This window comes from Opisthocomus hoazin, chromosome 11, assembly GCF_030867145.1.
Source record: "Opisthocomus hoazin isolate bOpiHoa1 chromosome 11, bOpiHoa1.hap1, whole genome shotgun sequence".
NCBI classification, from domain to species: domain Eukaryota; kingdom Metazoa; phylum Chordata; class Aves; order Opisthocomiformes; family Opisthocomidae; genus Opisthocomus; species Opisthocomus hoazin.
In genome coordinates, this window is record NC_134424.1 from 23,710,894 (window position 1) to 23,737,039 (window position 26,146).

Genomic DNA, 26,146 nt, shown 5'->3' on the forward strand with positions numbered 1-26,146 from the left:
CCCAGTAAAACTTTCATTGGCGTCCATATGCAGGAATGCAAGCTGTTACAGAATATTTTATATGAGAATTTTGATGACGTTTGGGTGTCATGCAAGTTTGTGGCATACAACTCTTTATTTTTATGTTGTTGGTCCTTTAATGAAAAAGTCTAGTGGGCTTAAAGGTAAAAATATTTGAAGTATTCAAAAAAAGACTCTGGTTATGAAATATGCTCTTTCTTTAATATTGCTGTATTAACCATGAACTTTTGTATTGTCATAGGTCCTCTCTCTACCCCACCGGAGGCTTGTTTGCTACTGTAGGCTGTTTGAAGTTCCAGATCCCAATAAACCTCAGAAGCTTGGATTGCACCAGCGAGAAATATTTTTATTTAATGATCTTCTTGTGGTATGTACTTTCAGGTGGACAGACTTCTAGAAGGTATTCAGAAATGCCTTTCTCCATTAAATCAGTGCCAATTAAGTCCATGAGGATTCCTAAAAATACATATCTATTACGGGTTACTCTGTATTCCAACAATCTTGGATGATTAAGATTTAAATTTTCTTAATTTTCTTCATTATATATACACTGCTTTTAAACTGAAACCTTTTTATTGAATACTGCATTCTATTATAAGAAAATACTTTGATGCAATAGCTTTTACTATAAAGAATGAAAAGTACCTCCAGTTTACCTATTTGCCTAATGGATAATTGGAGACATTCTTTATTCCGTGAGTAATGAATTCAAGTTACTTGTGGAAAAATAAAATCACATACTAGTTTGCATTCCCCAGACGTTCTATGATCCAGACATGTTTATTCATTGAAATAGGAATAGGATATGTTGGAATACATTCTACAGTTGACTTTACTTTTTGACGTACATTTAACTTGACCCAGTCTTTTGAAAAACAAACATACAAGTCCAGTGACAGCTTGGAATTATTTGGTTGATTTAAAAATAGGAAAATTTGTTGCACTCTACTTAGAATGTATTCGGCTGTTACCTGAAAACAAAGAACTGAACTAAATACTTCATGTTTAGTTACGAAAAAGGCACACTTCAGATGCATGATTTTATTGTGTGCAATTTTTACATACCTCCAGACCTTAAAACCAGGAAGTAAATAAAAAAAAAAAAATTAATCCTTTTGATTGTGAGTATAACCTCCTAGTTGTAAATGTGAACTTGGGTATAAAATGCTGGAACATTATTGTCTTCAGGTTGCGAGTTTTCTGTCATTTTTTATTACTTACTCAGATGTCAGTAGTTTTATCAAAATTTTGTGGAGTAATATAGACCAAATTTGTCAGTTCTAGTAAAATGCCATCGCCAAAAGTGAAAATTAGAAAGAACTAGTAAAAATAAACCTCTTGGTTATAAAGAGTGGTCGCAGTCACACTTTAGGAGAATCCCAAAATTGATGGTAAATAGTAGTATGTTACTTCTGTTGTAACAAAAAGTAAAGGTTTCCACAGACTGAGAGCTTTAATTGAGATAGGTGCTGTACAAGTCATAGGGAAAACAGGGCACCATTGGATGAGATGGCGTGAGACTGTACGTGGGGGTGCACAGGAGTGAAGCAGGCTTGGAAGGTTGCACAGCACGTAAGGATAAGGAAAAAGAATTAAACTTGTGTGGACGGGTCCATAGGCATGTCTTGCCTGTAGTCAGACCGTAAGAAAAAAGTATGAAGGAAAGTGCGGTAGCAGCAAAGTTTTTTAAAACGAAAAACTTAAATGTATTTACATTTTTGCTAGCATGTACATTTTTTTCTATCAGGAATTTCAAGAAGTAGAGTTCTGGAGAATAGGAAACACGAACGCTTTGTGTCTGGATAAAACATTAAGCCTTCTGGTAAAGAGATACGAGTGTTTCAAAGCTAGCTTTGTTAAATACATCAGTTGCAATTAAAAAAAAAAAATAGTAGTTCATCTTTTCTGGCAGATTATAGCTTTCTTTGCCATAAAGTGTTTTCTCATATGCTAATTCTTAAGAACAGTAATTTTCCACAAACACATATGGTAAAAAGGGTGCTTAATTTTGTTTATTTGATAACTTTCAGGTGACCAAGATTTTTCAAAAGAAGAAGAACTCAGTCACATACAGTTTCCGGCAGTCCTTTTCCCTCTATGGAATGCAAGTTCTTCTTTTTGAGAACCAGTGTAAGTCTTTCCTCTCTGTTTGGATGACCATTTTATTTATAAATAAAATAAAAACTTGTGTGAGTGAAAGGGATGGACATGACTTGATTCTGAATTTAGGAATAAACTTAGCCCAAATCTAGCCAAACATGTTTGTGAATGCTTCTAAAGAACAGAATCACAGAATGGTAGGGGTTGGCAGGGACCTCTGTGGGTCATCTAGTCCAACCCCTCTGCCGAAGCAGGGTCACCTACAGTAGGTTGTAGAGGACCTTGTCCAGGCGGGTCTTGAATATCTCCAGAGAAGGAGACTCCACCACCTCCCTGGGCAGCCTGGGCCAGGGCTCTGTCACCCTCAGAGGGAAGAAGTTCTTCCTCATGTTCAGACGGAACTTCCTCTGCTTCAGTTTGTGCCCGTTGCCCCTTGTCCTGTCGCTGGGCACCACTGAAAAGAGCTTGGCCCCATCCTCCTAACACCCACCCTTCAGATATTTGTAAGCATTTCTAAGGTCCCCTCTCAGCCTTCTCTTCTCCAGGCTGAACAAGCCCAGCTCCTTCAGCCTCTCCTCATAGGAGAGATGTTCCAGTCCTCTCACCATCCTCATAGCCCTCTGCTGGACTCTCTCCAGTAGCTCCTCATCTTTCTTGAACTGGGGAGCCCAGAACTGGACACAGCACTCCAGATGAGGCCTCACTAGGGCAGTGTAGAGGGGCAGGAGAACATCCCTCGACCTGCTGGCCACACTCCTCTTGATGCACCCCAGAATGCCATTGGCCTTCTTGGCAGCAAGGGCACACTGCTGGCTCATGGTCAACCTGTTGTCCACTAGGACACCCAGGTCCCTCTCCGCAGAGCTGCTCTCCAGCAGGTCAGCCTCAGCCTGTGCTGGTGCATGGGGTTGTTCCTCCCCAGGTGCAGGACCCTGCCCTTGCCCTTGTTGAACCTCATCAGGTTCCTCTCTGCCCAGCTCTCCAGCCTGTCCAGGTCACGCTGAATGGCAGCACAGCCTGCTGGTGTATCTACCACACCTCCCAGTTTGGTGTCATCAGCAAACTTGCTGAGGGTACACTCTAACTCTTCATCCAGGTTGTTGATGAAGAAGTTAAACAAGGCTGGGCCCAGTACTGACCCTTGGGGGACACCACTAGTTACAGGCCTCCAACTAGACTCAGCGCCACTGATGACAACCCCCTGAGCTCTGCCATTCAGCCAGTTCTCAGTCCACCTGTAAATGTCTGTAAAGAAACAAAGATGTTATATCTGTTGCTGAGTCAATGGTACAGTTAGCTGGAACTGAATGCCTGACAATAAATAATGACTGTTATAATGATATGTGTAATTCAAACCACTAAGTAATTTATTTTCCTGATTTATATCTTAACTTTGTGCCTAGGTAGTGTATACTTGTTCAAATATAAATACAAAGCAGCGAATCTGGATTAAAGTTTGTATTTTCTGACACCTTTTGTTTTTGTCAATTGCAATCTGCAGCAATCCAATATTCTTTTTATCTTTAATACTTGTCAAGCTTAGTCTTAGCAGAGAACAACCAAACAAAAAGCAAATAGTTTGCTAATGCTCGTGTAGATTTTAAGCCCAGAGACAGCATCAGTAATAGCGTAGCAGAGCGAAGTTATTCGTATGGTACATAGGGAGACAGCCTACTTGACCTGACTTAATGGTTTGCAAACCAAACCTTCACCTTCGTGCTAAATTGGGCACAGTTCAGTGTGACATTCGGTAGTTTCTGTGCTCTTCTGTTGTGCAAAGCTCTTAGTTTTCACTTGTCCTTGAGAATGCGCTGTGATGTTTGTCTCACTGAAAAGAAGCCGCTGAGTCAAAGCATTTGGAGATTTCAAAAGGGGAGATTTTGTAGAGCTTGTAGCAGCGATGTAGCCTGCGGATTATTTATGTGCGTACACATTCATTCTCAGTCTCTCTTGTGCACACGTTACATGATATAAAATTCATTTTTAGAGAGGAAAGCCAAATATTTCTGTCCTGGATTCTGCTAAAAATAGAAGACTATATAATTCCTCTGATGTCAAGTTAAATAAGTTAAAAAAAACTAAATATCATATAAGCATGCTAAGTTAAAACAATTTGTTCAAGTAAATTTAAAAATATCTGTAGTGGAACTAGGAGTAAAAGGTTGGATTCCTCCCGGTGAACTGGAGGCATTTTAACTGAGACACTTTAGTAGACATAGGTGGGCTCCTAAGGTGGATTCACTATGGTGAATCAGTGAGCTGGTTGTACTTCTAATACTGGTGCCTGTCAGGTGGAATGCAGTGTTTTCCGGTTGGGAAACAGAAGTATTCTTCCCCTCTGGTTTGCAGAATTCATGTTCTTGGTTTCCCCTGTCCCCAGCAAACTGTGGGGTATTTTGGGCAGAGCCATCATACCATTCAGTAAATCTGTATGTAGCAGCTGTCCGAATCAGCTGGTTTTAAGTAAACAAAATGTAGTGTCACTAAAGCAGAAGAAACAAAAATATTGGCATGGCTGCTGGTGAGGTTGAACAAAATGGTTGGCGCTGATGATGGAAGAATTAGCTTCTGATGATAGAAGTCAATTACACTGAGGGACGGATGAGCTCCAAAAGGGGAAAGAATGTCATGTATCTCTAGTAAATAAGTAGGCCATAAGGGAAGTATATTTTACATTTTCAGTCAAAATCACTGAAAATACAAAGAGCAAGCTGATCGCTTTCGAGAGAGCGTGTCTGAACCAGTAAATACGTACGTCAGTGTTTCCTGATGCTTAATCAATGTGATGTAGAGAAGCATCTCTGGTAATGAAACATTTTTGTTTGTTTAGTATGTGGATATTCATTGTTCTTTGTTCATACTTGAAGGTGGCCCATGTGACTTTGGGCTTACCAAGTTTTCTTGTTTGGTTTCATAAACTGTTTTTTTTCCAAGCGGTGCACTTTCTCGAGCTGTTTGCTGCACATCCAGTTTCAGTGTTCACAGCAGTACGTGCTGTTACACCAGGCTCTCCTCCTGTTAGCTTGTGAGCACCAGGCTCCTCTGCACTTCTGGCCATTTGGCTGTGTTCTGAACGACAGCAGCTGCAGACACCTGGAGGCGGCTGTCTGATTCGATTGAAGGTAGCTGCAATTGTCAGGTGGTCAGGAGAAGCAGATCAGCTATACGTTGCTTCTGTGCAAGCTGTTGGTGTCAGACCCTGGCAGAAGCCCCAAATTCTTGCTCCCTCCTTCCCCTCTTGCGGTAGCTGGCACCTTTTTCCACCTGAGAATGGTAAATGGACTTGCTTCGCTTTCAGTTGCAAATCTGATTTGGAAGTTAAGACATACTTTTAAAAAAGCTTAGCAGTTGTATTTGTTTCTCGATATTTTAAGTCTGTATATTATTGAAACCTAATGAGTTTGAGGAAAAGACTACCTTACATTTTCTGCTGGCTCTTGAGGGAACGAATTTTTAGTACATGGGAGCACTTGAACTTCAGATTGAATACCTAAGTAAATATTTGAGAGCTTTAGCAAACCAAGAAGGTCAAGCAGCTGAGTAAAAGAAAACATTTTGAATTGGAATGCGCATTTTGAGTTCTTCTGACACCCCATTTCTACAGGTCTGTGCTTCAAGCGAAGGCTAATTCTGTTTTCTATAGCAGAACATATCTTCATTATAAGCTACCTTTCTGTCAATGAACATTCTGTCTCAACCAGGAGATATTTTTGACCAGCTGTTAAAATTTGCATTCTCAGATGTCCAGCTAGAAAAGAGGCAAAGACAGTTTGCTGACAAATCTGCCTTTTATTGGGAAGATGTCCGTAACACGGGACAAAAGGGGGGGGGGGACAGGGACCCACGCCTTTTTCATCCTCAGTATGTGATTTCACAGATAATTACAACTTTTTTTTTTTTTTTTTAAATGAAAGTAGGTTGTCCAGGGAACACAACTTAATAGGGAGTACTAAAAGCTGTACATACTAGTATGTTTGTCTTCCTGCAAATGCCAAGTTAAAAGTGTAAGACAGTTTCTAGTACTGAAGATGTGTTCAAGTAGTCTTTACTCAGCAAAACTTTGGTCACACTTCAGTAAGGTGGGGAATGGAACCCGTTCCATGAAACAAAAATTATCCCCTTAAAATTTTTTTTGGTTTTTTTTTCCTGGGATTTTTTCTTTTCTATTGTATATTGTACCTTAAGGGTAGAGCTGCATAAAGACTATCTTTCAGTATTTATTTGGTATCTTGACAGTTAAGCAGTTCCAATGTATCTTAGGGATTTTCATTCTAATTCTGTGCCTTTCGACTTTTATTTTTCTGACTGTGTCTCCTATATGATAATACTAGTAAAAAGCCTTTAGGTTTTGTTGTGGGTTTGTTTTGTTGGGGTTTTTTTCATAAAAAGAAAAGTGGTTGGAATAATCAGAGCTTAGTTTTTCTTGACTCTCTCTTCTAGATTACCCCAATGGTATTCGGCTCACGTCAGCCGTTCCAGGAGCAGATATCAAAGTACTGATAAATTTCAATGCACCAAATCCTCAGGACAGGAAGAAGTTTACAGATGATTTGAGGGAGTCAATTGCAGAGGTTCAAGAAATGGAAAAGCACAGAATAGAGTGTAAGTACAAAGGTACATATAATAGAGCATTTTCAAGCTAATGAAATAAGAAAATCTGGAATATGTGTGTAACCCATTAGAACTCTTTGAAAGTTCAAAATAATGTGGGTTTTTTCCACAGCTTTCATTCTAGAAAGAGGAAAAACCCAATGACATCTTAAGCCCCAGCTGAGTTCATTAACTGTTATTTACTGCAGTGGAAATTTAGCCTGGCCAAACTGCGTATAGCAATGGACTGGAGGAAAGATGGATTTGTAATTTGTAGTACAAATTACAGTAAGAATTTTAGGGATCATTTACGTCACTGAAATTCTCAGTGGTGGCCCTTCAAAGAAGTTTCATTGAATTTTTCTGTCTTTCCATGTTGACATTCCTGTATTCTCTCAATTAGGTAGCTATAATAGAATTTCATATATTCTGCTGGAAGTTAAGTGAGTGTCTAAACATGGGATTTTATTTTCTGTTTTTCCAAAAGTGGAATCGCCTTTCAACCTGTGTGTTGTAATATAAAGCTGTTAGCACAGGGGTGAGGTTCCTCCGTGGCGTTTAACAGTGCCAAAATGTACTCTTATCTGTTATTCACAGTAATACACGATCACGTACAGAAATGGTGATGTTACCATGTCCTTCATTATAGTCAATAAATATTAATTGCAAAATTATTCTCTTTGTTTCAGCTGAGCTAGAAAAACAGAAGGGTGTGGTACGTCCAAGCATGTCGCAATGCTCCAGTCTGAAAAAAGATTCTGGCAACGGGACGCTGAACCGAGCTTGCCTGGATGACAGCTATGCTACCGGGGAGGGGCTGAAAAGAAGCGCCCTGAGCAGCTCCCTCAGAGACCTGTCGGAAGCAGGTAAGCCCTGCCCTTGTTTCCGCGCCTGGCTAGTGCATGCAGAGATGTGGGAATGATGCCTATAAAGCCCAGCTCACGGTGGGCTTCCAGAACTGCTACTACTGAAACTTCAAACCTTTTAAAGAGCTCCTCTTTCATAGTTCATGTTTAATTTGTTTGTTTTTTACCCTTGTTCTATTAAGCAACCACTATTTGAAAGCATTTAAACCGTTGTAGATTGCTATATATACTTTTAAAGGAGAGTGAAGACAGAGGAAAAATTGTAAGTGTTTTATTAAAAAATGGTAGACGTGCTAGGAGTAACCCGCTTAGTTTTCCTTTTTTTTCTTTCTTCCTTCCCCTTTGCTTCTTTCCCCTCATACAGTAGGCTTAGAAAGAAAAGAAAAGAAACTGGTCTGTGTGTAATGACCGCTTTCTGTGTATTTTGTGCTCAAGTGTACCTGTGTTACCACATCGATGAATGAAATTGAGTGAAGCCCTACTAAATTCTGCCTAGAGCTATATAATTCTGTTAGTGTGTCCCTGATGCTCTTTTATTGTTTTGTAACTCAAGATGAAGTTCCCAATTCTTGCAAAAGAGGTTATTGTGAAATACTATTGCCAATATAATAGAGGAAGCCCTAGTGAACAAGAATACTGATATCCCACAAAACCACTGATGTGTCTTAAGATTTATTAACTGATTAATATAGCTAAAGACTGGAAAGGAGTGGTGGTGTGATTTTTTTAGCTAAAGAAAAGCCAGGGGAAGTTTGGTATGTTTTTATTTTATGGTTTGCCTCAGTAATACACAACTGGCATACCCATGTAATACAGGCTACCGTGTGTAGTAACCTTCTCTCAGTGTTAAATGCGATTCCTGGTGTTTACAAGAAGTCGTATCTCAACACCATGCCCAATATTCAGAAAGCACTTTTGGGGATAGTAGCAACTATATATTATTTTTAGTTATTTTTTTAGTTCCTAGTCTGTGTTACATGCTCTGATGTGTTCTTTTAATTGCAGTGATGATTTACAGTATAGTCATAATTTCAATACTATGCATATCTTTGGTAGTAGACGCTACTTTTACCTTTTTCCTTTTTTAATTAAAGAAGAGATTTTAGCTATGCTGCAATAAATAAAATTGTTGTAAACTGAAATTACAGCCTGTGTTTTGTGGGTGTACGTATGTGCATACAAATATGTAGAGAGTGAGCTCTTTCAAATATTTTATTCTCTGTTTAGGCTTTCATACTCATATGTCCATTTTCTTCATTAAAAAGGCCCAGGACCTTGATCCAAAATCAGGCTGAAATTGAATATTGGTGCTTGATTGGCTTCAATGGATTTTAGATCAAGGCGCTAGTCTTCACCACTGTTATATCTCAGATTTGAGGAAACTTTCATCATCCTTTTTCATCGTTTTGTTTCTATTTCATTAGAATGAGAACTACCATATTGTTGAATATGTGAGTTCAGTGGGTAGCTGTACCCATAAATGTGATTTCTGATTAATCTTTTCATCCCATGGGAATTTTTCATCCCTGTCTTTCAAACATTGCCATGTATTTAAATTCATGTTACAGGTTTTATGCAATAAACAAGTATTTGTAATCATGAAAACATTTCACGTTTCAGCAGGGCATGCCTACAATTGGCATGCTTATTACTGAAAATAACTTTTTTCCATAATAAAAGTAAAAATCATTCACAACTGCAGGGTTTATCAATGAGTTTGTTAAACCCAACTAAACTTAATTTTAACTTTGTGTTGAGAATTATGGAGAGTTTCTGTTTGGTCTTGTGCAGTGCAAATGGCTTGAGAAATTACATACCTGTTATTTGCTTTGTTATTTGGTGTAATTTTAATGAAATTATACATGTCTTTTCTGCCTTTTCTGAGTGAATAGCTTGCATGTGAGGCTCATTTTGTTTTAGTATGGGACAGATGATCCATAGAAAAAAGAAATCTCTTTCGTTATCAAGATACTGCGTCCCAGTGTTTGTACCATACTAAATTGCTTCTGTAAAAGAGTACCGAGTTAGGTTGCCTCAATTCTTCTTTTAGTGGATGAAACACAAGATCAAAAAGGAGGAGGAACAGGAGTAGTGGCACTGTGTGTGGATGTGTGTCTTTCTGTAGGAAAAGGCATGGTGATAGTGGATTTTTAGAGACTTTTTAGAGATTTAAACAGAAATCTAATAAACATGAGAAAATTGACTGGTTACATATTTATGCAGTGAGGCAGATAATTGTCCAATGAACATTGCAAAAACAAATTTGAAAAATTTAAAATATTTATTCAATGAAGGGGAAATCTCATTGAACAACATATTGGTTGCACGGGTATGTGACAATACAACAGTCCATTACTCTCTGCCAGGTATGACAGTAGTAAATGGTGGCTGTGGAAAGTGACTTTAAATTTCTCTCTTGGAAAAGAGTGACAATTCAAAAGCTTCTTAGATCTAATGAATGTTGATACCCTGAATGATTCTGACTCCTCAGCTGTAAACCATAAGAAAAGGGAAGATTTCACCGTCAAGAGACAATGTCAGGAATTGTTTCCTGATGGTTGTTCTTCCATGCATTTGCCATGATAGCTTAAATCATAATTGCAAAAGGGATGTGAATGAGAGTCTCTTGATTTTAAGGATAGTATCGTTCACTGTGGATTGACAGTTCTTTCCATGGAATAAAAAGCAGAAAATGTCAACCAACTGTTCCAAGATGTGAATATGTCAAAAGTATTTAATGCTTTCTTTTTCTCAGAAGAAAAATTCTTGAGCTATAGTCAAGGAAGAACTGAATTTATTTGCCCTAGACTTTGAAATTCTTAGTTTAGAGAAAAATATTAGAAGACAAACAAATTTTAATGCAGCTGAAGCTGAGTTTTATGGGTTCTGATAGAATTCTGGACATTTCACCACTTACGCCATATACAGTTACATGATAAGTAGGTCTACAGAAAGATGTGAAGTCTCATCATGGCCATTAGTACGTGGGAAGAATGATTTGGTCACTGAAGCAGAGCATGGAGGATGAGACTGGTTGCATTTCTGATTCTGTATCTCTCACAGGTTTCTTGACTGATTTTGGGCTAGTCAGTCTGAATTCCAGTGACTTTGAGTTGCTGGAGGACCCAGTGCTTGCACATTGAGTTTACAGTGGTAAGCACCTGGGCAAATCAAGCTTTTATTCCCCCCCATCCCTAACCTGTAAAGGGGGAATAATATTTACACACTGCACTGGTTTAAAAATTGTAATTTTATGGTTTGCCTTGGTAATATACAACTGGCATACCTATGTAATACTGGAATCTGCACAGAAGTGCAGGATGGTGTAATGGTTACTATAATATAAGTTGTGCTTGTCTCGTAATCTCCTGAGCTATCTCAAAACAATCACAGATCCGTAGAGACTATTTAAAAAAACCAACCCACAAACCCAGAACCAAAACATAAAATAGTTCCAGAATTAAAACAATTCTATTTGTATAGTGCATATAATCGCAGTTGTCAACCTTTAACTTTTTTAATGTGGGGTTTTTTTTTAAACAATTTCATCATGTGTTTTTTTAAAATTTCCTATATCCCAAAATGTAACGGAAAAGATTGTGGAACTCCTCAGCATTGTAGTCCCCTAAAAATTCTCTGAGTTCATGCCATTACAGAATCCCTTCATCTGTTGAATCAATGTGTGATGGGATGGTGCAGTCCCTTGGCTCCTCGTTCATCTGATGCCATGGGGTTACTAGGTTGTTTTCTTCGTCCTCTCCCATGGATTTTGCTACATTATATAGGATGGAGGATAGTAGCAGTCTTCTCCCTTATTAGCAGAGCTTTCCAAGTAGGGAGAGATTTTTCCTGTCTCTTCCTTTGTCACTGTTGTTTTATTTCCTATTCTGCAGTGGAATAGCAACAGTAATGGGCATGATAGAATTTACTGGGTTTTTTTAAATAAACCAGATTTGTATGAATCAAGTCTTTTGTGGTGTGCATACTATTTTACAAGTATGTTATACAAAGGCATCCTGCACTGTATATAAACACCTTTGTATCAACAACTTTTCTGTCTTATGGAAGAGCCATGGCTTGCGTTGCCAGTGAAGGAGGAGTTCAGCAAGGCAAGGTGTGGTTATCACAGAATCCCAGCGTGGCAGGGCTTGGAAGGGACCTTTGGGATCACCCAGCCCAACACCCTGCCCAAGCAGGGTCACCCACAGCAGGCTGCACAGCACCACGTCCAGGCGGGGCTGGAATATCTCCAGAGAAGGAGACTCCACAGCCTCCCTGGGCAGCCTGGGCCAGGGCTCCGTCACCCTCAGAGGGAAGAAGTTCTTCCTCGGGTTCAGCTGGAGCTTCCTCTGCTTCAGTTTGTGCCCGTTGCCCCTCGTCCTGTCGCTGGGCACCACTGAACAGAGTCTGGCCCCGTCCTCCTGACCCCCACCCTGCAGATATTTATAAGCATTTCTAAGGTCCCCTCTCAGCCTTCTCTTCTCCCAGCTGATCAAGCCCAGCTCCCTCAGCCTCTCCTCATAGGAGAGATGCTCCAGTCCCCTCACCATCCTCATAGCCCTCCCCTGGACTCTCTCCAGTAGCTCCTCATCTTTCTTGAACTGGGGAGCCCAGCACTGGACACAGCACTGCAGATGGGGCCTCACCAGGGCAGAGCAGAGAGGGAGGAGAACCTCCCTCGACCTGCTGGCCACACTCTTCTGCTTTATGTTTATGCTGTTTTCTCATCTGCTGGGGCATACTCAGTATTTTGAGAATAATCTGTTCGAAGATGCCAAGAAACTATTCTCACAGTTGCTGTGTGATCTTAAGACTGTACCTGTTTCACCCAGAACACAAGATCAAAATGTGAAGGTTACAAAGAGTCTTTTCACCCTGGAAAGCAGTCTCTCGAAATTAAGGGTTAGAGCATACTGTTCAGATAATTTTGAGCAAGTCAGGTTGGGTAATACCTGTAAGCTCAGTAGCGATGGTTACAGATTCTGCTGCTGCTGGGACCGTCAATGTCACAGCCTTTGGAGGCTAGCGGAACAACTCATTGCTTTAAGAGCTGCTATGTTAGTTTGCTTTACCAAAACCTGAATTCAGGACTTTCTTCCAAACTTTTTCCCCCAAGACATACAAAGCTAGATTGTTTAGATATCAGTGTGTCTCACTGGCATAGTACAGAGTTTCAAGAAATACAGGGTAGCAGTGAGAGATACATACATTTACTGTATTGATCTGCACATCTGAGAGATCAAGTTCTGCAAGGTAGAGCGGATTTTTGTTAGTGAAACTGTGTATTTTCTTTTGGAATGCTTAAGTTTGTAAAAATATTTTGATCCCTTAATATTTCCACTATGAATTTGAAATGTTCTTAGTCCCATATAATGTGTGTACTTACACGAGGCGTATTATACTTATGTAAGTTAAAGATACTTCTTTCAAAGAGCTTTCATATCTAACATCAGTGAATTGTTGGCATGAATCAGAAAAGGTTAAATTAAACTGAAATTTACAAAAATAAATTGAAAACCACTCTAAGTGACGTCCTTAAAAATTGCATGTAGATCAGAATATATTAAGCCAAACTGGTCTTCAGATTTGATAAATACCACCTTGCTTTGTATCACAGCTGTTAACTATTATGCGAGTACAGAGTTATGCTTACATACAATTCTAGTCTAGAGTCACCATTTTCTTGAAATACATTTGAGTGCTGCAGCTCTAGGGAAACATTTTGGAGATGGGATGCCATCTCAAAGACCAGAGAACAGTCTTGTATAAACACACGTTGGCAGAGGGAACGCTCCAGCGGATTTACTTAATAGCTTTCATATCACACTGCAGGTCACGAAAGAATTGGGTTCAGTTTGTTTTTAAGAAAATAAACAAAGCAATCTTTATGGTGATAGTGCCTATCTGAGGGAAATTACAGCATTTTAAGTAGGATTTTCTGTTTGTTCTTGGCTTTGCTAGCACTACTTTGCCCTGAAGTTATTCTAAGCAAAAATCCATCTGTCTCTTTCTGTCCATATATACTGTGTATATGCCGTGTTCATGGTTATTTTATTAGAGACTTGGCCGTGTGCAAAAGGCATTAGATTTTCCTGTTTTGCTTGACTTTTTGGCCACGTTTAATGGCTTGTGGCAGCTGTCAGTCTTATTTGCAACACTGACTGCTAAGTTAAGAGACGGCTATCTTCCTCTGTGTTTTTGTATTGGCAAGCAAGAGTGATCTGAGTGTTAATCAGTACTAATCCCGTTAGCAGAGCAGAAAAATATCAAAGCCTGACTAGAAGTAAAAATAAGGGATTATCAAAAACGGCTTTTCTTGGGGCGGTCATGAGATCACAGTTATGGCTTTGAATGAGGGTAAAACTGCAGCAAGAGATGAACTGCCAAGCTTTTGACAAAGAGCCTGTCTAGGGGAATTGTTCAAAATTCCAACAAATTTAACAAGCTGAACAAAACACCTCGACCACAAATGCCTTCCCCTCAATTTAATGTCAGTGTAGAGGGGTTTGTACTGGAGAGTAGCTCTGGAGGGTAATGAGAGGGTGGGGAAACGTTACAGTACTGTAAAGAGAACTGTAGCTCTTAAACTTCTGTTGCAGGGTGGCATCCCACCACCAGCCAGGTCAAAGTTATGCTGACAGATCCAATAGGTGCTATTTTTAGGTCATACTAATCTTATGACATTATGGATAGTCTAAATTGATCTATGAGAGGGTGTGTCAAGAAGTAAGGGTGAACCTCCCAGGAATCCCTTTTGTGTCCCACTTACAAACCAGTCCCAAAGTTCTTCTCTTTAGCTCTGATACTGTGTGCCTTTTAGGCTTCTAAAGGTGAGGGTACGTGGCTCAGTGGTGCTGAAATCTTCACATTCCTTTCCAAAACCACTTGTTAGAGCAGAAGATTCTGAAGGCAGCAATGCAATGTGGAGATTGTCTTTGGTAGATGGCCTTGCGGGAAAGCAAGGAGAAAGCATTGAGAAAATTTAGGTTTCTAAAAACACGTCGATTTTAGAGAAGCTTTGAGACCTGGATCACCCTGAATTCAAAGGTTAGCTGTGTTTATACACCCTGCCAGCGAAGAGAAACTTCTCAGAGCAATTGTCAATAAGCTATCATTTAAAAAATACCTGTTTCCACTGCAGCCATATGTTATTTTCTCTCCTGTGAAATGAGAGAGAAAATCTGGGATCCTGTGTCCTATGTATAGCCACTGCAGTATTCTGCCTCTTCAGGCACACAGTCTGGTGTTTCACAGGTAGTTTTAGGGAAATGTCTTTGGCAGTTTGAAAATATTGGAGAACAAATCCATCATACTTAAAGCACTGCACAGCTAAACAAACAAAACCTAGCCATAATGTCAAGACAGATTCCGGATTTATTGATTGAAAATTAAGTTTAGTTTTTTTAAAACCTCATGAAAGAAGATTATATGAAATCCACTGAGGTTCAAAACTGAAAATCAAATGACGAAACCGATGTCCCTCACCAATCCCCCACACTGAAGTTCAGAATATGCCAATATGAAATTTTGTATTTAAATTAATACCACCCCACAAATATATTTTTTATATATATATATATGATGTTAGTCTAAAGACACTTCGTAGACAATGAGATGCCAGGAAATCAACAATTTAAAATTGTTGCTGGTCAAAATCATAACTGTACTACTAAATATAGATGCTAAAATACATGCATTTTAAGAGTTGTACAAATTTTTAAAAATCACACCCTGCTTACTGATAGTTGATTCACAACAATGCCACCTCTTAAAAATCAGTCAGGTACAGAAGCTTAATATAACTAATGGCCTAAAAAATCTCATTTTCTGCCTTGGTAGCTGCTGTACCAGTCCAGTGCCATGTTAACCTCCCTGCAGCCCCTCTAGTTGCGTTTAGAGACTCCTCTAGTGATTCAGGGAAAGCAGCTGTTTTTCACGGGGGTCTTGTCTCAGTCTCTAATCTATGGTGTTGCATGTCCTGGGCAGGCAAGCGTGGGCGACGCAGCAGTGCAGGATCGCTAGACAGCAATATGGAAGTAAGTAGGAAGTTACTGATGTCTAGCTGGATGTGATGATGTGCATTTCAAACCTTTCTTTTATATACATATTTTTTTGCTCTTTTTTTCTTCTAACATATAACCTGCCTGCCTCAAATAAAATGCATGCCTAGGCTACTCACTCCGTATTCTTCCAGCTTAAAAAGCACTGACAGCTTGTTTTAGACCAATGCCATTTTTGGTTTGAGCTAACCTTGTTCCCTTTGTTCCTGCAAGCATGGTTAAATGAATATGATGTGTCCTTTTGCCACCATTTCAGTCTGGTCCCAGCTTAAAAGCCCACTTGCTCTTTGTCACCAAGTACACTGTTCTTGCTGTTTGGTATTTAGCTACAACTATTGACTTTCATGCTCAACCATTCCCATTGCTTATTTTCAAGTTAAATTGCTAAATGTATGCAGTCATGACACCATGGAATTGCACAGATAGGGCATGGGAGAAAGAAATTGTAGGTGAATTCAATGTGGATTTCATGAGATTTCATTCATCTTCAAACCATTTATATATATATATACTGTTCATGTCTCTGGATTCAGCTTGCAGAGTTTTTCTTTTTTTTTCTTTCTTTTTTTTTTTTTGTTTGTGTTTGCTTTAGGTAGATTGCAGTTTAATTCTAGCACACTTTGCCTAAGTACTGTTGTGTCCCATAACTCTTTTTAAAAAATACAACCCCCAAACTTCCAGAAACTAAATACAGCATTCCAGGCTATTTAATAGAGAACATTGGACCACAGGGCAGAAGAACACAATCACACAGAAATCTTAGTGGCAAAAATGGTATGGTTCCATTTAACACATAATTCAGAGGTAGGCTTTAGAAGCAGCACTGTGGCATATAGTAGTGGAAAACTACTATAAAAAAAAAAAGTTTAAAATACTGTTTTGAAATCTGAATTGTAACTGTAATATTTGCTGCTGTGAGTTTAACTATTTAGTTGAATTTAATATAGGGGTTTTTGTTGTAAAAAAGCAAGTATGGTATTTTTCACAGTATTTTAAAATGTATTTTTCCTTTAAAAACACACTCCTAAGTCTTACATCATGTTACTCTTCCGTGACATTTTTCTCATTTAAAGTCATAGGTTTCGATGTTAAAGTACTGAGAGAAAAAGTTTTTAATGCTTCATATATCCCAAGAAGAAGGGCATGAATGCCTCACTGGCAACTTAGAGAAGGTGGAAATAAAATTTTTCCTAGAACTCTTAACATAGTCCACCCATGTGAACACTGAAGGAGGAGTTTGTGGGTCAGTGTGAACTTTTTCTTTTAAACATTTTAAGATTTTTTTTTAATTTTTATTTCTATTAATTTCTTTTTAGGGGTCCATCATTAGCAGTCCTCACATGCGCCGAAGAGCTACATCAACCCGAGAGTGTCCATCTCGCCCTCACCAGACTATGCCTAACTCCTCCTCACTCCTAGGTTCCTTATTTGGTAGTAAAAGGGGAAAGCCACCCTCCCAAGGCCATCCACCATCTGGCTCATCACAGCAACCTCCGCACCCTCCAGTAATCCCACATCAGCAGCACTCACAGCATCCTTCTGCCATGCATCATGCAGGGCCAGCTGAGGGGCAGACGCAGGCACAAGTGCACTCGCACCACTCGCAGTACTGCCACATGCAGCAGAACCCACCGCCCTACCACCACCACCACCACTACCACCCTCCCCAGCACATCCAGCACCCACACCAGTATCACCAGCACGTGCCCCATTCCCAGCACCCTCCGTACATGCAGCACCCCCACGTGCAGCACACCCACTCTCCCCATCCGCCGCTGCCCCCTCCGCACCCAGGGCACTCTTCTCATCCCCAGCACTCTCAGCATCACCACGGACCGCCACCGCCTCCCTCCACTGCAGCCAGCACCAAGCCCAAACACAGCGGCATCAGCACAATAGTCTAGGACGTATTGGCCCTCCTAATAACTGTAGTTTTAAACAACGTCACAAGGGCACTTAGAAGAAGCAACAAATAATATTGTCAGTTTTTACCTAGACAATTTAACCGAGTTGTGTGAGCTTGAAGGCTTGCTGTTACGAAATAAAATCATTCAAGTTAGCGCAGTCGATACTGGTTTTACTTATCTGCTCAATAGACGCTTACCATCTGGTTAGTTCTTATTTCCAAACTGCCTTGAAAACATGCTGCTTGCTGAATACGAGTAGAGCTACCTTTTACACCAAATCCCTTGACAATTTTACAGGCGTAATAAAAACTTAGTCTATGAAAAAAGGAAAAAAGTGATACTGAACCAAGTGTTGCATTCTTGCTCTTTTATTGTCAATGGGCAAAACAAATAAGTAGACCTGATATGGTTGATGAAAGTACGTAAGTAAACTTTATATAATATAAATATATACATATAAATATATATATATACTGTATAGTTAACATTTGTGCTTGGAAAGAAATTTTTTCAGTCCACAAAACTAGCAATATAGACTTTACAAGGAATTCCACTTACTTGATAGGACAGTATAATAAATGAATAGCATATGAAAGAGTAGACCAAAAAATATTAAACGTTAGAAACAAATTTCAGACATTTCAGTATTTTCATTAAGAGTCCTCTGGACTTGCTAGGATTTCTAAGCAATCATTACTAAATGTGCCAAGTAACATAGCATTTAAATGTTGTAGTCAAATACTGCTTTGTATAAATCCTTATTTTATTAACACTGTAATATCATACGTAATCAGTATTATAACTGCTCTGCTATTTCAGGTAAGCAAACTCGTTAAGATGCAGTAATTATACCGTAGCAATGTAGGGTGACCATTTACCAGTGGTCATCTTCAAGCATTGGTCACAAATTCTTAGACACTTTAATGGCTGTGATAACTGTGAATTTACATGATCCACATTTCTTTTGTATGCGTATGATTTAATGCACACACATGAAGAGTTACGACAGGTGCATGTATACACTGCAAAAACATTCATCTCAAACATAAAAATGGCAAACTTCCATCTTTCTCAGCTACTTCGTTTCCCGTTTACCATAATTTCTCATTTTTACCCTGAATGAAGCTGAATTCTAGTCAGAGTGTTTCCAGGTGGAAGTGCTCTAAAACTTGAAGGTTTGTTTTAGAATTTAGTATAGGGTTTTTATATATATATATATAAAAAAAAAAAAGTAATTCCATGTAGCCATGTGCTAGCAACAAAGTGGCTTCACCATTTTTACTCATCACATTTTGAAAGTGCCCAGCACTCAGCAGGCTGAGTTGATGCTCAAACCCTCACTTTCATAGTCCAGTTAGTTGCAAGACATCACATAAAAACAGGCTGTGCTGTCGTTGCTTATGTGTTGTAATCAAACCATTTGCAAATTTATATACAATTTTTATCCCGAATTCCTGTACAAAGTTATACATGGCGCCTACTTTGTAGTTTCAGCATTTTGAGCCACTGCAAGGACTTTACACCTAAACAGTAGAGACAAAGGAATCACAACTGCAAAACTGTACCAGCCTAAAAGCAAACCTTGAAGAGGATGAGCAAAAGTTCCAGTATGAGATGGGTAAAAGTAATAATAATAACCACCAGTTGATTTTCTATGTAACAGTAATAAAATTGGCAGGAATAATGAGGACATGAGAACAAGAGAGTGACTTTTCATATCGGCTTGCTCATGGCTTCTCTAATATTTGGGGGGGCGGGGGGAGAGGTAGAGTACTTTTTTCCCTTTCATACTATTGATATCACAATACCAGCAGAACTGCAAACTGAGCACTTTGTTAACCTCCACAGAGAGCAAATACAGCAATCTAGAGTTTAGCCATTTGTTTAAAGCTGTCCACGTTTGTTTCACACATGTGCAATATGTTTTCCCCTTCTGCTCCTTCTCCTCTAAATTATCTTCATGAAAAGAAAAGAGAACGATTAGTTACATTATTATTTTGAAGTATCGCGCATACTATTCTAAATTTTGAGGCTTACCTTAAGAGGGCTCATACGGGTCCCCTGAGGCTCTGTTCCTTGCAGTTTAAAAAAAATATGTACTGTTCTTAGAAGGGAAAGTAGAACTGTCTGCATGTCATCTGATGTTATTAGTGTGAGGCTACACTCCACATATTGTATATTTGCAAAATATATCAGTGTTACTGTTGATATTAGTTGAAGTAAAGTGATAACATATTTCAATATGTAGACTTTTCTTCATACATCTGTACCAATAGTAGAGTCTAACTGTAATTTATAGGTTGTTCCAGAAAAGATAAAGAACCATTCGGGTACAAACATCTCTCAGAAACTGCATCTTAATTAAAAACAGAGGTAAGAATGCTCTTCTTCACTGAGTGACGAAGTCTGTGCTTGTTTCAGATGCAGAGTTACAATGTAAGTAAAATGGCGGGTGTATGGAACACAGGATATGCGGTAGCAGTGGAGAGGAAAATCTGACTCTAGCTGTGTTAATTAACCATGAAGATGTTAAATCTCCCAGATCTGCATTTGCTTTATGTTTAAAAATCCCTTTCGTTCATTTAAATTGGAGTTACATATGAATATTCTAAACTTACACAGTAAGCCACATTTAAATGCTTGAGCACTGATTTTCCATGTGCAATCAATTAAATTCAAGAGATGTCACAAACGTGCATGCCAAGAAACCATTTACACATGATTTCATGTACACATGGGGACAGAGCTTGTGCCTACCCGCTAGGTGCATTAAGTTGCATGTGTAAAATCACGGATCGTTTTGAGGCTAGTTTAAAACAAAAAAGGTCATATAAGAGCACAGTATTTGTAAACTCTATTATTTCAAGTCAATGAAGAGAAACAGTGGAATTTTTAAAATTTATTTATTTTTAGATTGTGTGTTTGTATGTACTTTAAACAAATAGATGTGTCTTGGTGTCAGCATAAGTCTTAAGAACTTTGCTGCTTGTTTAGGGTTGCAGTATAACCTCTCTGACTCCGTCCTTGATTAACAGTTGCTTAGAGCAGTGTGGATCATGTCTCGAATAGGAAGATGGTAGTACTTTAACACTGCGTGTGGTTAAGAAAATGAATTTTTTCAGCCTGCAGGCAGAAGTAGAATTGAGAGGGGTTTTTGCAAATGCCATTGCCAATTAAAAACTGGTACAGAGCTGCATAGGGTGATCGTGTTTCTCTTTTCCCGTAAATAATGTGGTGAAGTAGTAATGCTGATTTGAAAAAATGAAAGGGAAACATAAAGAATGAAGGTGTGGCAACAAAAATCTTTTCTGGGACAACAATCAAATATATATTTGGGGTTTTTATTTTTTTAAGTTAAGAATGAAATGTACAACAATGTAAAAACAAAAAACAAAGTTCATCCTAATATAACGTGCGTCTTGTATTGCTAAAAGAACCCACGTCTGACATACGGTGTAGAATGATTTTCCCATCATGTACTGCATGCAGCAGAAGGCTCTTGTTTCTTGATAAAATGAGCTGAAAGACAGTCAGCAGATATTTAAACAATAAATCTCTAGATGTTGACTTGCTGTTCCATATGAAGCTGTGTGTTTTCTGCAGTTAAGCATGCATTTTGCTGTTCCGTTGTAAAATACCATCACACTTCTTGCCTGCAAAATGGATTATTGTGTATATATTTAAAAGAAAAGTGGAACCAATAACAAGACTAAATTTGGAAAAGAGAAAAGGGGGTGGTGAAAATGGGACCAGTAGGGGGAATAGGTAATTCTCTAAATTGTACATAGTGTGTAAATTAGTATTACTGTAAGTCTGCAGTCACTTGGAGGTTGCCTGTCTCCTGCTAGGAACTTAAATCAGCTTGGAGTTGTATTAAACTGTTAGAATTAGGTCTTGAATGCAGACTGTTAAAGACTTAAAAAACATTATGCTTACAAGAAGCTTCTGTTCTGGGGAGGCTTGAGACCCCTTTTGTAACTATGGGGAAGAAAGGAGTGCTTTCATTTTAACATGCATTCTGTTTGTAAGTAGTAACAGACCCTATTGATGTAAAACTATAACTGTGATCATGTGGAGAAATCAAATAAATCATTTAAAACTCTTTGTTTCTCATTTTGTGTAATCCAAGGACTTCAACTCTTCAGACTTGAAATGAAGGAAATTCCTTCCAATGGTATCCTGGCCCCACTGAGTCAATGGGATTTCTGCGACTCACTTCAAAGGGGCCAAGGTTTCAGTCTTCATCATAAATTAAGGAGAAGTTGGTGGAGATGATGGTCAGTACTGTGGAGACTGTGATCCCTTCTCAGTAGGTTTTCACTTCTTTGGTGGTGCTGTAAATATATTTAGTTCCAAAGTACAATAAAGAGCAATAAATACAACACCTAGATCTGCAAACAGTGAGAGCTAACACTGAAGAGGCTTCTTGGTGTACTATTTGTCAAAACATTCTAATGTTAAAAAACAGTAACCAGGTATTGAATCTTGTTAAACACGAGCTGTCCTGCGTGTTCAACTGATCTCATCAATCTTCCGGCTATCACGTCGCCTTAGGAGCTCCTATTGCGATGACCATCTGCCCTTGACTCCCAAGTGTTCCAAGTTTGTCCTTCCCAGGGGTGCAGTCCTGCGTTTCCCAAGTGTAACCGACGTTCTTTGGATCGAGCGTTCGTTGCTTCCACACACCCTTTGGCAGGGAACCGTCATCATACTTCAGGAAGTGATGTAACTGAGTAAGTATAATCCCATTACTAGTTGTACCTGTATTTATTGTCTGTGTGTCTTAATTTACATCACAAAAGAATCCCTGCATAGGCGTATTTGCCACACGTGGCCTTCACAATATTTGATGTTACACTCCTGCAATTACTTTAGATAATTGCCTGTGGCATACTTAATTGTGTTCTTATTTTTGTGCTTTTCCTAGATTTAGAGGGGATTATAGTGTGCCTGAAAAGCCTGTGAAAACTAATGCTTACCTACCAATTTAAAGTAAATATTGTGTGTGATTAGTTGTTCTATGAATATTAGGAGATTCTTGTATTATTTTGTGGGAATAGTCGGCTAGGACCTATTTCTGAATGGCTGTAATTTCAGGATGTACATCTTGATCAATGATTTTTTTTATAGGTAAATGTGCATTTATCACTAGATACGTGGCAGCATGCCATCCGTCTGAGCTGTGTGACACATTAGAAGATAACCGATGCTTCGTTCTGTTAGTGGAAATAGAAGAATTTGCAGTGATGTTCTTTACTGGTACTTCTGTTCCTGTTTTAGAAGCTAAGATTTTAAGAATGTTGATACATGCACATTTTGAGAAGGCAAATAGTCTGTTCTCTCTAATTTACCTGTAGGAGCCTGTAAATGTTGTTGTAAGTCTGGGGATTTTTCCTGATCATTTTAAAAGTAGGACCTACATAATATGTCTAAATGATGCTGCTTCCTACTGAAACTAAGACTGGGTTGAAAGCATTTACGATTTGGCACTACTGAAGAAAAATAAATAGCCAAAGGAGCCTCAGCAGCAACTGCGGTTTGCGTGATCGATTTCCACAGGTTGCAGCAAAGCCAAGTAACTTAATTTAAAAAAGTCTATGTAGGTTAAGCATGTGACAGTCTAATAGCTCACAGTTGTTGATGCTTTTTTCTTAAATTTTAATATCCTCATTTGTTTTAGATGCTCATGTTAATGAGTTGCGTTCCATACATCTCTGATAAAACTTGTGTGTACATATCTAATGAAAAATGCCTTCATGTGAGAAGTTATATTGCCCTCGTACTGAGGGTAGGCACGCTAACCTTAATACTAGGAAAAGGTCAAGGTTTTCTTTCAAAAGCTGTAACTGAAAATCACATCTTTTGCAAGTCAGAAGTCTAATATTTGGAAACTTTTCCTAAACTTTGGCCTACGTTTGTGCATTTTAGGCATTTGTGTGCATGTATCAGTATGCACATTAATTGCATGAATGAATTTTCATGCAATAACAAGTTGCTTCAAGCTCTTCTAGAGAGCATCTATTTGAAAGGGGATAACTTTTCAGGTATTTTCTGTATTATTTTGGTTGAAATAAAGCAATGCAATATTGAAAAGACAGGAAAATGAAGTAAAGAATTTCATGCCTTTTACTTCTGAGATATGTTTTATCTGTATCTCTCATCAGGTTTTTGTTGACTTAAAAATCTTACAAATTCTATTGAACTTTTTTTTCCAGTTGGCCTCAATGGTTGATTTTCATCCAGGAGTTTCATAACAACAAGTGTGGTAGCCTACATATATTTATTTGAGGTATACATAAGATTTGTGTGGTGTCTTATTAATCAGCTGCCACCTGTGCACAGGTGAGATCTGGGAGCCCCAATTATTTTAAATGCCTTGCACAGAGTCCAGAATATCGCCCATACACTGTTGCTTACCCCTCAGCATTTCAGACTGAGCTTGAAACATTAAGCCAACGTTCAGGTTTCCTCCTGTAGTCATTCAAACAACTGTCACGGGGTATCAGAATGCTGGTGCTGCTAGGAATGTGCGATAAATGGTATTGCGGCATGTGTATGTACTGACAAATGTATTTGCATGAGATGAACAGTGTACTTACAGTAACATGCCATAAGAAGTCTTTACTGGTATTAGAGCTGCATAATATGCACCTTTTTCAAAAGGAAGCATACTGGATTTTTAACCTACTTACTAGCCTCTTAGTGATATTTGCTGCTATATTTTGTTGATATAAAATTTCTAGCGGAGAACGTAGCACAGCTAACTTGATAGAAACATCTAAAATACACAAATGATGGGAAAATGCTTAATTTTAAGTGTATTTTTAGTAGACTTTCTTTTTTCTTCCTATTATTTCAAGAATTAAAGCCGAATCCTATATTGGTTTGCAAAACTAAATCATCTGCAGGATGAGGCTGATCATGAGTATTAGGAAATGCTTATATTAAGATCTTTGCTTGAAGTACTTCCTACGCTAAATAAGGCTTAGATGAAAGTTGTGTGGGTGATGCTGAGTTTAAACCACCACTTTTTTAGCTGATGAGGTTTATTATTTTTATTATACATATAAATGCATATTTTAGGGATGTTATGAAAAAAATCCCCTTTATTTAGCATTTTTGCAATAACTGAGATGTGAAATTAGCATCATTGTTCACAAGACACAGCCAGCTCAAACAAATCACAGAAGCATACAATTTATCAGCTCCATTGTAAAATAACATACACAACTTCAGCTTTCGTTTATTTCTCCCTATTTTGACATAGCGATTTAAACAGGTATATAAAATGAGCAAAGGAAAAACAATCTGTCTTTAATAAAATTAACAGGGTAAATTCATTCTAACGCAAATAAAAAGTTAGGTGTGCACAGTGAAAAATGCTTTCTCTACAACTCATTTCTGCTCCACAATAGTACATTAACAAGTGTTTGACAAAGATAGGAGCTTTTTGTCTGGGGAAACAGAAAAAGCAAGGCCTCTAGGCAGGCGTTCTGGGTTAGGCGGCTGCTATTCAGCAATGGTATTGCAATAAACTACAGTTGGAAGTTAATTCATTTAATCATTACCCTTATGATTTTTTGTTTTTTAGTAGGGAGACAACCTGACTTTCAGCCATGGAGTTTCATGGCACTGGATCCAGCTGTACCGAGTATGCGCGGCCTGTCCTTTGCGTGCGATCCATGGACAGGAACCCATCATCTCCTGGAGCTGCACAAACCAGTGGTCGCTCTCCCTCTCGAGGTCCCCGTGCAGCGGGTGCCATGGAGCGGTGGGTCAGGCCAGGGAGCAGGAGAGGGGACGGTGCCTTTCCCGAGCGCAGGAAAGCCAATGCTTTCTTGAGGGGTGGTGAGGGAGCAAGGAAGCCAAGGAGCATGTCTCATGCCGAGTGCGTGACCTCGGCAGGACTGCGCTCCTGCAGTGGGGTACAACCCCTGTGAGCATTCTCCTCCTCCGTAAGCTCACCATGTGCTCCTGACTGATCATTACTTTCATTTCACTGGCTAATATTCCTTTATATCCATCTCCAACAACAGAGGAGAGTATTTTTGTTCAATGATTTGTCCTGTGTATTGTCTTTTCCATCTTTCTGGCAATCCCGTGTCTCTGCTTCTGCCTCAGCCCTTAATCCAGGCTCCAAAAATGCCTTTGCTGCAATTAAAAATAACATTTTTTTAAAAAGGCAGCGAAAATCCCCACAATAGCCATAGTGTGAGATACTTCTGTTGTGCTTCAAAGCTTGAGTTTTGAAGAGCAGTCACAAGAAGTGACATTGTCTAGCCCAAGGAGACGTGTACTGAGGATTCCAGGTAGGGCTGTAAGGGCTTCAGGTGTAGCCCTGAATTTCCACAGCATTTCAGCAATTTTTAAAAATGTCTTTGATTATGAGCTAACTCTTCTGCTATAACAATCTGTAAATTTTTCGAATAATTTGCCAAGATGTGCTTTATGCAGTTACTGCGACGTGTTCTTGCAGCCACCGTTGTTCCTGGATTTACCGCTGTCATTTGTGTCTGACGTAGACCTCTGCTGTCCAGGTTGGCTTGTGGCTCGTCATCCACAAATGTGCTCCTGCAGACTCCCACAGTGACAGCTTGTTTCC

The 26,146-nt window shown here is 39.0% G+C and overlaps 1 protein-coding gene across 7 annotated transcripts in view; it reads left to right on the top strand.

Moving 5' to 3' along the window:
• The window catches only part of IQSEC1 (IQ motif and Sec7 domain ArfGEF 1), a 388,154-nt gene extending 362,127 nt beyond the window's left edge, over positions 1 to 26,027 (top strand). For 5 of the 7 annotated variants that reach the window (XM_075432766.1, XM_075432767.1, XM_075432770.1 and 2 more), the window contains 6 exons: positions 263 to 388; positions 2,052 to 2,151; positions 6,562 to 6,723; positions 7,401 to 7,577; positions 15,564 to 15,613; positions 16,954 to 17,696. In XM_075432766.1, coding sequence (XP_075288881.1) covers positions 263 to 388; positions 2,052 to 2,151; positions 6,562 to 6,723; positions 7,401 to 7,577; positions 15,564 to 15,613; positions 16,954 to 17,541 — 1,203 coding nt within the window. In that variant the 3' untranslated portion in view covers positions 17,542 to 17,696. Of the gene's footprint in view, positions 1 to 262; positions 389 to 2,051; positions 2,152 to 6,561; positions 6,724 to 7,400; positions 7,578 to 15,563; positions 15,614 to 16,953; positions 17,697 to 19,032 lie in introns of those variants that run through there. The other 2 variants (XM_075432772.1, XM_075432773.1) reach the window with 2 other exon arrangements.
• The last annotated feature ends 119 nt before the right edge of the window (positions 26,028 to 26,146 follow it).